The 10,806-nt window shown below is 56.3% G+C and overlaps 1 protein-coding gene across 1 annotated transcript in view; it reads left to right on the forward strand.

The window, feature by feature from the left end:
- The first annotated feature begins 7,847 nt into the window (after window positions 1-7,847).
- LEFTY1 (left-right determination factor 1) overlaps window positions 7,848-10,806 on the forward strand; it is a 6,944-nt gene continuing 3,985 nt past the window's right edge. The window contains 4 exon segments of the mRNA XM_014449591.2: window positions 7,848-8,294; window positions 8,439-8,508; window positions 10,446-10,773; window positions 10,775-10,806. The exon segment at window positions 10,775-10,806 is cut by the window's right edge and continues 5 nt beyond it. Of these exon segments, the coding sequence (XP_014305077.1) occupies window positions 10,564-10,773; window positions 10,775-10,806 (242 nt within the window). The 5' untranslated portion in view covers window positions 7,848-8,294; window positions 8,439-8,508; window positions 10,446-10,563.

The raw sequence follows: 10,806 nt of genomic DNA on the forward strand, positions 1-10,806 counted from the left end.
GCGCCTGCAGCCTGATGCGGGCTGGGCTTGGAGACTTGCATGAGGGTTTTTTAATCTTGTTGTTGAACAAATGATAGATAGCATGCTGAAGACAGCGGTCTTAAAGACAGTTCTGGAAATGCAAACATAGTAAACACCAAGCGAGCACAACGCTTTCTGGAAATGCTTCCTGGTGGCTCCATTCTGTATCCAGCTACTGTCCTTCGTTAGATGGTCACCAGCATTGACCTGTAATCCACGCCATCGCCAATCCTAGTGACCTGGACGGCAAGCCTGCCCACTTCGCCCACCCCCACGGCCGCTGCACAGTCAGGCCTCCAGCCCCTCTCACAGACCGCCCACTACTGTGGCCTCTACCCTCTCTCTGCTCCCCCTCTTTTTTCTGCTTTTCCCCTTCAGCCCCAGCCCTGCTGCCCATCCCCCACACAGCAGGCACAATCACCTTGTAAAGGTTCTTTACTGCGGTAAAATAGACATAACGTAAAAGGTACTATTTTAAGCACTTTAGACTGCGGTTAAGTGCATTCACACTTGTACAAACAGGACCTCCCTCCACCTCCAGAACTTTCTCATCTTCCCAAACTGAAACTCTATCCCCAGTGACACACTAACCCCGCACTCCCCTCCTCCAGCCCCTGTAACCACCATTCTACTCCCTGTCCCTGAATTTGCCTGCTCCCGGGACCTCATGGAAGGGGAATCATACAGCACGTGTCCTCCTGTGACTGGCTTAACGTCTTCAAGGTGCATCCGTGTCGTGGCATGTGTCCGAATTTCCATCTATTCTAAGGCTGAATGAATATTGCATGTGTATACCGTGTTCTGCTTATCCGTAAGGATTAGCTTTTAAAATGCAAATCAGATCAATTCCCTTTTTTGCTTAACACTCCTCGGTGGCTTCCCCTGGTGGCTTCCCCTGGCTCTCAGAGTCAGAGCCTTAAGGTGGCCTGGGATCCCCTCCCCAGCCCCCACCTTCGCCCTCTGCACTCCAGCCACCACCGACTGCTTCCTGACCCAGAACAGCCGAGCCCTGTCTCACTCCCTCTGCCTGGGGCCACCTTCCAGGCCGGGTCACTCTCAGCCCAGACTGTGGCCTCCTCCCTGAGGCCTCCCAGGCACCCTCGCTCATTGCCCAGTTTCCTTCCTTCCCGTTATCTGGCTTCCTGATGGCTTGTGTACCATCTGTCACTTCTCACTGGAAGGAGCTTCAGGGACACGGGCCTGGCCATCTGGGCTCTGCCACGAGGAGCTCAGTTCAGATGCGTTCAGGCCGGGCTGAGCTGGGCCGTCAGCTCATCAGGGTGGTGTGTCCTGAATGTCACTTGCTCACTTGTCCTAAATGCTCATTTATAAAAACACTCCTGTTCGAAGGTGCACGTGGCCTGGGAAGGGCCTGACCTCGGTGGTCAGGAGCCTGGTTTTCTCCTTTCTTCCTGGTGTCCAGACCCCCCTGACATTTAGCTGGACCGAAGGTTACTCCTCACATCTGACCTCAGGAGGTGATGCTGACAGCCCGCGTCCTCCCTCGCTTCCTAGCAATTCTTTTAGTCCTCATCTGAGGATGTGTTTTTTAACTTGATTTTAGAGAGAGGAAGGGAAAGAGGGAGAGAAACATTGACTGATCGCCTCCCATACATACCCTGGACGGGGTTCAAACCCACAACCTAGGAACGTACCCTGACTGGGAGTCTAACCCGCCACCTTTTGGCGTTTGTTGATTTGTTGATGGTCGCCCTTCTGACAGGTGTGAGATGGTACCTCATGGCCGTTAGCTCCTGGATTCTTGACCCATAAAAACCGGGAGGTTTTCCGGAAGGTCGTTCCGCTGTTCCTGTTCGGCCGTCCAGTCTAATTAACATAGTGCGCTTTTATTATTATGGATGGTAACATAAATGTTATTCATTGGTGTTTAGCATTTAAAATCAACTTAGAAACAAAGGGCTAGGCGGAATGTTAAGGTTCCCGGCGTTGACAAAGCAGAAGGCAGGGTGTAGCTGATGGAGGCGGGGAGACAAGGGTGAGGGAGAAGGTGGGGGACCGTGGCAGTTTCACTGTCTTGCATGTGTCGGTTACTCGTTTCCTGAATGAATGCCACCTAAAGCTCGAGGCACCGGAAATAGAGGTTTTAGTCTCTTGTTTAAATTTGCAAACGTGAGCAAAAGGAGTAAAGCGAGCCGTGCGTTTATTAAAAACTTGAGAGGAGGATGAAAGGCAAGTGACCTAAGCCTGCTGCTGTCCATGGTTTGGGAGGTGAGCCATCAGAAGCGGTGGTTAGAGCGGGACAGGATGGCATGGGAGACTGGCTTTTCTTTATAAACCCTTCTTTGCTATTGGATTGTGTGCAATAGATAGGTCTTAGAACACACACACACACACACACACACACACACACACACTCACACACACACTCACACACACACGCTTGCCCCAGGAACCTCTGGGAGAGCCCAGAGACCAAGAGGCAGGCCAAATGCTCCCAGGACAGCTTACGGTGGCATCGCAGAGGGAAGCAGAAAGTGTTTGCAGGAGGTGTAGGGGCTGCGCGGTGGCTGGAGTGTCACGTTCCCTAATGGGCCTGCAGGGAGGGGGTGGAACGTGCCAGCAGCTTCTCACCTGAGCGGACGGATGGCAAAAGTTCGTTTCCTCTCCCGACAGCTGCCGCACAGAGCTGTGTTGATAAAGGGCTTAGGTTTGTGCGAAGAGGATCCGTCCCAGCGGGAGAGAGCTAATCCTACCGATTTTCAGATGCCTGCGCGCTCATTGTTATGTATTTTGTTTGCTCAGCCCGCCTTTCCAATTACCTCTCAGAACGTGCAAATCTGTCCTCCCGTCAGCCTAGCCCTGGAGATTAGAGAGCAGGGTAATGACCCTCACTGTCCATCCCTCCGCCCGCCTCCGCTGATGCTCCCTCCTGGAGTCCACAAAGATGAACTCGGTGCCTGCAGCCCAGAAAACATGATTCAATCCGGGCCTTTAAGACTTTGCCGTCTAGCCCGGCCGGCGTGACTCCGTGGCTGAGCATCGACCCATGAACCAGGAGGTCATGGTTCGATTCCCGGTCAGGACACATGCCCGCCCGGGTTGCGGGCTGGATCCCCAGTGTGGGGCGCGCAGGAGGCAGCCGATGCATGATTCTCTCTTATTGTTGATGTTTCTATCTCTCTCCCACTCCTTTCATCTCTGAAATCAATCACACACACACACACACACACACACACACACACACACACACTGAGTGGCCAGAATATTATGACCGGCCAGATTATGACCACCCATCAGTACAATGAAGTGAATTAGTTATGCAAATAATAATAAAACCTTGAGAGTATTTGCTTAGGAAGTTTTCAATATTCAGTATTTTTGAAAGTGTCAATGAAGTACTGATGGGTTGGTTATAATAATCTGTCCGGTCATGATAATCTGGCCACTCGTGTGTGTGTGTGTGTGTGTGTGTGTGTGTGTGTCCATATATATATTTGTTTGTGTTTTTTAAAAAGAATTTTCCATCTAGAACAGGGTGGTCCTAGAGAAAGGCCAAAGAAGTCATGTGAGGTCAGGAGGGCTGGGCTCAGCTCAGGGGCAGGGAGGCGATTGCAGATATGCTGTCAGGAGAGCCCAGCTGGTGTGGCTCAGTGGTTGAGCATCGACCTATGAACCAGGAGGTCATGGTTCAATTCCAGGTCAGGGCACCTGCCCAGGTTTCTAACTCGATCCCCAGTGGGGGATGTGCAGGAGGCAGCCCAATGATGTTTTGCTCTCACATCGATGTTTCTCTCTCTCTCTCTCTCTCTCTCTCTCTCTCTCTCTCAAAATCAATACAAAAATCTTAAGGAAAAAAAAATTATAGGGAAGGAAGTGAAATTTATCTGAGACTTAGCAGATGAGGACATTTCAAAGGTGAAGAAGAGTGGAAGGGCGTTTAGGCCCAGGGATTGAATGAGCCAGCACATAACCATGCAGGGGCTGTTCTGTGAGAGGCCAGACCGCTAGGTGGAGGGGCTGTGAGGAAGCAGGATGTGGGGTGGGAAGGCCAGGCTGGGTCCGAGAGGAGCCTCAGCCAGATCCCTTGGAAATGACAGGTTAGGGGCCCCTGGGGCCCAGAGGCAAAATGCAGAAGGAGCACCTGGTCTCCTGCCTGCTACGTCACGGTTCTTTTTTGTTTTCTTTAAAATATATTTTTATTGATTTCAAAGAGGAAGGGAGAGGGAGAAAGAGAAACATCAATGATGAGAGAGAATCATGGATCGGCTGCCTCCTGCACACACCACACTGGGGATCGAGCCCGCAACCCGGGCATGTGCCCTTGACCGGAATCGAACCCGGGACCCTTCAGTCCACAGGCCCACGCTCTATCCACTGGGCCACACCTGCCAGGGCCATGTCAGGTTTCTTGAAAGTGAACGTATTCCAAGTATTGAAGCTCTTGGGAAAGACATACATGGGTTTTATGCACGAGAGGGAGACGGAGAAGCAACAGAAATTAGAGGGAAATTGTGTCCGCTGAAGAGGGTTGGATAGTAAACGTAATTTGCATGTAATGTGCTTCCATTCAGAGCATTTAGAGAGAAGCCCTTTCTGTTCCCTTGTGCTGACTCCCCAGTGTTCAGGGAAAGCTCAGGGAGGACCTGGGGGGAAATGTCTTTTGTCTTTTCCGTTGTGATTTCCTGATCACTTTCTTTCCTCTCCTCCAGGAAGCCGAGGCGCCATCGGACCTGCCTGGAGTGTGGACCTGTAACCCTGGTGGTGTGGCGGGTCGTCCTGTCTTCACAGGCCTGCTATTGCCTTCCCTTCCCTTCCCTTCCCTTCCCTTCCTTCCCCTCCCCTCCCCTCCCTTTCCCTTCCCTTCCCTCCCCTTCCCTTCCCTTCCCTTCCCTTCCTTTCCCTTCCCTTCCCTTCCCTTCCCTTCCCTCCTTCCAGACCTGAGGTGGGAGAAGCTCTCCCAGCCCGATTCCTCATGGTGCCCCAACCAAGCCCCCTCAGCAGGCCTGGGCTGGCCTCCAGGAATCCACTCCCGGGGGTCACACCAAGTCCTCCGGGCAGAGAGCAAACCTTCCGGGCCAGCCCAGAGCAGGGGCTGTGGAGAAGCTGCCTGGGACTGACGGGAGGAGAGGGGAGGGGAGGTATGGAGGTCCCCCCCCAAAGCTCAGGGCAGCTGCGCTGTGGCTCCGGGAGGCCTGGCTGCGGGGAGTGGCACCAGGTGGAGGAGCCGCTGCAGAAACCAGGGACTGCGGCCCGAGGACAGGGCCGGCTGGAAGGCTGGGTGGTCGCCAGGCCCTCGGGGTTGGAGGAGACCTGGTTTTGTTTTTAATAAAATATATTTTTATTGATTTCAGAGAGGAAGGGAGAGGAAGAGAGATAGAAACATCAATGTTGGGAGAGAACCATGGATCGGCTGCCTCCTGCACAGGCCTGTGCCCCGCCCGGGAATCGACCCGTGACCTGGAGGAGGCCTGTTTTAAGCATCCTCAGTTCTAACGGAAATGCAAGGGAGCCTCCTGCAATTTCACTCAGGGCATCCGCAACATAATATCTCCAGGGGAGCCCTAGCCGGTGTGGCTCAGTGGATAGAGCGTCGGCCTGCGGACTGAAAGGTCCCAGGTTCAATTCCCATCAAGGGCACATGCCCGGGTTCCGGGCTCGATCCCCAGTGCGGGGCATGCAGGAGGCCGCCGATCCATGATTCTCTCTCATTGATGTTTCTCTCTCTCTCTCCCTCTCCTTTCCTCTCTGAATCAATAAAAATATATTTTAAAATATCTCTGGGGGAGAAGTCTCCACAGCATTAAAAATCCCTAACAATATGGGTTGTAACCACCAGGGCTCCCCCACCCCCGGCCGTGGGGAGCCTTAGGGGAGAGAGGTCTGGTTAGGGCAGCTTTATAAGTAGCCTCCCCTCCCCCCTCCGAGGTCAGGTCAGAAGAGGCTGTTTGATGGTTTTTCTGCTTTTCAAGCCCATCCTGACCCCACAACTGACCGTCCAGACTCTCCACCCAGATCCACACTCAGAGGGGAGGCCGGCTCCCTCCTCTGCATGACAAAGGGCAGCTGCCTCCTCCCGAGGACTGAGCCCCTCGGAAAAAGTGCCCCAATCCACACTCCTGGCCTTCCTTTGGCCGCTAGCTAATTGCCCAATTATTTTATTTCCCCCAGCAAAACGTCAAGCTGCCTGGAATCCACATTCGGGGCGGGAGCCTGTGTCCGGAAAGCCACAGGGGTCTGGAGATTTGTCCTGTCTGCTTCTCGCGCCTCCCCTGCCCGGCCCTGCCCGGCCCTGCCCAGCCTAGCTGGTCCCCAGCTCACCTGGCGCTGCGGGCTGCCTCCCGCCAGCTTCGGGGGTCGGGGAGAATGCGCTGGCAATAGCTCGGGGTGTGGAAGGAATTTGGGGCTGGGAATGGGGAGACTCGGCTTTCTGCAGACACCCTTCCACTGTGTGAGCTCGGGGACATCTCACATCTCAGCCTCCGTCTTAGCTCTAAGCGCTGGGGGCAGGACAATGGCCCGATAGTCCATTTCAGCTCTGATTCTACGAAGAATCGGATCATCTGTACAGTAAGTCCTCACCTACAGTGGTGGGTAGCTTCTCAGAGAAGGGGAACGGCATAGAAGGAAACCAATGTTCCTGCAGGCTCATCGGTAGAGACAAGTTAAATTCCTACGGCGTTCCGGTCACAAAAACATCCCCAACCTTCTAAATAAAGACCCCAAACACTTCTTTAAAAATTGTTTTATTTTTATTTTTTTTAAATACTTTTATTGATGTCAGAGAGGAAGGGAGAGGGAGATAGAAACATCTATGATGAGAGAGGATCGCTTCTCAGAGAAGGGGAACGGCATAGAAGGAAACCAATGTTTCCGCAGGCTCATTGGTAGAGACAAGTTAAATTCGAACCCAGGACCCTTCAGTCCACAGGCCGATGCTCTATCCACTGAGCCAAACCAGCGAGGGCAAAAAATTGTTTTATTTTATTTTATTGATTTCAGAGAGGAAGGGAGAGGGAGAGAGAGAGAAACATCCATGATGAGAGAGAACCATGGATCGGCTGCCTCCCGCACGCCCCCCATTGGGGATCGAGCCCGCAACCCTGGGACCCTTCAGTCTCCAGGCGACGCTCTATCCACTGAGCTAACCAGCCAGGGCAGGAAGTGATTTCTTTTTTCCCATCAACATTACAATGAGATGGCAGCCGACCGAACCACGTTATTGGAAGACCTGCGGTAGCACCATTTCCCTCTGGTTCCCCTAAATTCACAGGGAGAAGGGGGAGGGTCTGACACCTGCTGGGCAAACCCTCCGGGGTGCTGAGTGCTCCCAGGCCCCCCCCATTAAGGGAGGTCCCCAAGACTGGGAAGGGCTCTCAGTTTCCCAACGCTGGGCCACTTGCCCAGGCTCTCAGGGCCCCTCGGAGCTCCTGAGCAGTGGGACCAGAAGGCCAGCGGCAGGCGGGACTGTCCTCAGTCAGGTGCTGGGAGTTGGCTGGGCAGTTCCAGTCCCCACTGAGGACACAGCTCTGGAGGGGGCTCCATGCTGGGAGGCCAGCCCAGGAGCGTCCGTGAGAAATGGGGCGAGGGTGATGGGGGGTAGGGGGGCCAGGGACTCCAGTGAAGGAGGGACCTTCCCCTTGACCTTGTGCTCTGGAGAATGAGGTTTCTATGTAGCCGGTCAGTTACCCCCAGGGCAGAGGGGCTCCTGGCCACGGGGGACTCCCGTGGGTCCTCAGCCCCGGGCATCTCCTCGGTGGGAGGGAGCCTCGTGGGGGCACATGCTGGTCGGAGAGCAGCAGCCCCAGGGCCCGGCCTCCCTCAGCCTGGTGACAGCAGGTCCCTGCCAAAGCCAGTGCGGAGCCTCCCAGGCTCCCAGCCCCAGGAGCTCACGGGGGTCCAGCCCCTGGGGCCTGTCGAGGGGCCGTGGCTCACAGAGGGCAGCCTGGGTGTCATATCCTCGGCACCGCCCTGGCCAGTGATAAGCCACAGGGCTTCCTCTCCCGCAGCGCCAGGGGTGGCGGGCTTTGCATATTTATGGAACACCAGCCCGGGGACAGCTCCCAGGGCCCGGGTCGCCTGTCAGTGGGACACTTCGGCACCTTTTGGCCTGACGTGAGGCCCAAATGTTTGCATCCAGTAAGTCCTCTCCCTGCCAATCATCACTTGCAAAGAAAAGCAGCAGCCGCCTTTTGAAGAAGGCTCCACTTGTCACAGAGCGAGCAGGAGGGCCTGTGTGGGCGCACCCGGAGTTCCGGAACGGGCAGACTCTGAGATACGTGCCCAGCCCCACGATGGGCTCTGAATTCCTCCTTGTGAGTCACACAGATTCCCTGGCAGCAGAGGAGGGAGAGGAAAGGGCAGGGGGGCAGGGGAGGTCACGATTCTGTCTCCCCTGAGGTTCCCCTCTTGGGCTCAGCTATCAACATTCCTCTTACCTTGTCCCTGGTATTCGACAGGACCCGTTTCCTCCGCTCCGAACAGCCCTGGCTCTGGCGCCTCCCAGCCGTGTGACCCTGGGCGAGTCAGGTAAGGTTCTATGCCTCAGTTTCTTCATCTAGGAAATGGGTACAATAATGGCAAGCGGTGAGGATAAAGAGTTAAAGGATGTAAAACGCTCAGAACCGTGCACAGCCCGTAAGCACTGTTAGCCACGATGACTGTTATTGGTGTTAATATTATTCCTCCCCGTCCGCAGTTTCTAAGCCCTTCCCCCCGTCCCCCCCACACCTCACTATTTTTTTAAAATGTGGCAGTTTGTGTCTGACGTCCCTGGGCGCATGCGGGGGAGACCCTGCCCTTGAGCACCAGAAGGTTCTCTCTGCCTGTGCCTGGGATGTGTGGGGAGCACAGTGGCAGGGGGGTGACACAGGACACCTAATGGGAAGGGGAAGCAGGGGTGCTCCCCGCCTCCCGGGCCCCTAGGCCCTCGCCCGCATCCTGTCCTCCTTCACCATCATCGCTCGCCTCCCACGTGACAGAACACGGGTCGGGGGAAGGACTTCCTCCTGCACGTCCGCACATCCCCTGGGCCAGGAGGGGCCCCGGGGGACAGGTGACCTGCCGAGCCCTCCACCTGCTCAGTGAGTTGTGGCAGGTTCGCCGGGTGCTCTTCTGACTTTGCATCCGGAGGAAGATCAAGTTCAGGGCGGGTGCTGACACCTGCCTCCCAGGGCTGCTGTGAATCCATGTCCAGAGCCTAGAACGGGGCCTGGCATACAGCGGGCTGCCCTGGGTGTCGCCCAGAGAATGCGGTGGCCGGGCAGGTAATGACGACAGCGAACGCTTATATGGGCTTACTATGCCCCAGGCACTGGGCTTGGCGTCCTACACGTGCTCATCCATTTGCTCCTCCCACTAGCCTCTGCAGCAGCCCCATGACCATCGCCCTCCTTCAGAGGAGCACACCGAAGCCCTGAGCAGTTAAGGAACTTGCTGGCAGGTCCAACAGCCAGCAAGCAGCCTATCTGAACCCAGCCAGTCTAAGATGTGTGTTTGAGCCCGGCGGCGTGGCTCAGTGGTTGAGCGTTGACCCATGAACCAGGAGGTCATGGTGCGATTCCCGGTCAGGGCACATGCCCGGGTTGCAGGCTCGATCCCCAGTGTGGGGCGTGCAGGAGGCAGCCGATCCATGATTCTCTCTCATCGTTGATGTTTCTATCTCTGTCTCCCTCTTCCTTCCTCTCTGAAATCAATTAAAAAATATATAAAAGCAAACATTGGTTAAAAAACTGTGTTTGAGGAGGCACAGGGGGCTCCCGCCCACCCCGTGTGCCCAGTACCCGAGACTCTGGACAGGACAGGACTCTGGGCAGCTCTGGCCTCTGCTTCCCAGGTTCCTGTCCCTTGACCGCTGTCTGGGCATGACATGGGCTCAGCGCTCTGCCTGGAAGATGCCGTGCCTGCAAAGACACTGCCGAAATCTCGGTCCCTGGCACTTCCGAGGAGCCGAGCTGCCAGATCCCTGTCCCGACAGCATCGATCCTCCTCCTGTCACAGGGGGACAAGGACCCCTGAGGGGGTGGAGAGGCGAGGAGGCGTTTGCGGGGACTGGAGATGGAGGGAGAGACGGGGCCTTCTGTGCATGGGCCTGGCCAGAGTGGGCAGGGGTGCAGCTGTGTTCCCTGCGTCCCTCCCAGTGAGCACCCCGACACCCAGGCTGGTCTCCAGGAAAGAGACTTAAGCAGCTGGGCTGGCTCGAGGGCCTCACCTTTTCACCGTGTAGACCAGCTTTTCCATGGACGAGGACTGGCCAGGGCCAGCGGAATTCAGCAGGCACTAAAGTTATCACTGAGCCGCCAGACAGCAGCGGCCAGAGGCCCAAGCCGGGGTACAGACGGCCTTTGTGCCCTTTCTAGACAGCCCCTCCTCAGGCCCAGGGACCTGTCTGGCTGATGAGCTCCCAGGAGGGCGAGGGGTGTGACCTCCCTCCCTCCCTCCCTCTCTCCCCCTCTGTCACCACCCAGGCCCAGCCCAGGGCTGCTATAAAGCTGGCCCAGCCTGGCCCTGAGCACGCCCAGCTGGGACCCTCCTGGAGCCTCCTCAGGGGCCACATCCGCTCTGCTGCTCCTCCCAAGTGGCACCATGAGGGCCCTGTGGCTGTGCTGGGCACTGTGGGCGCTGGCCCTGGCCCGCCCCGGGGCGGCCGTGACCGAGGAGCAGATCCTGGGCAGCCTGCTGCAGCAGCTGCAGCTCCACGAGGTGCCCGCGCTGGACCAGAGCGACGCGGAGCGGCTGGTCACCCCTGCCCACGTGCGGGCCCAGTACGTGGCCCTGCTGCAGCGCAGCCACGGCGTCCCCCTCCCGTGGGAAGAGGTTCAGCCAGAA

Source organism: Myotis lucifugus, unplaced genomic scaffold (genome assembly GCF_000147115.1).
Source record: "Myotis lucifugus unplaced genomic scaffold, Myoluc2.0 scaffold_1263, whole genome shotgun sequence".
NCBI lineage: Eukaryota > Metazoa > Chordata > Mammalia > Chiroptera > Vespertilionidae > Myotis > Myotis lucifugus.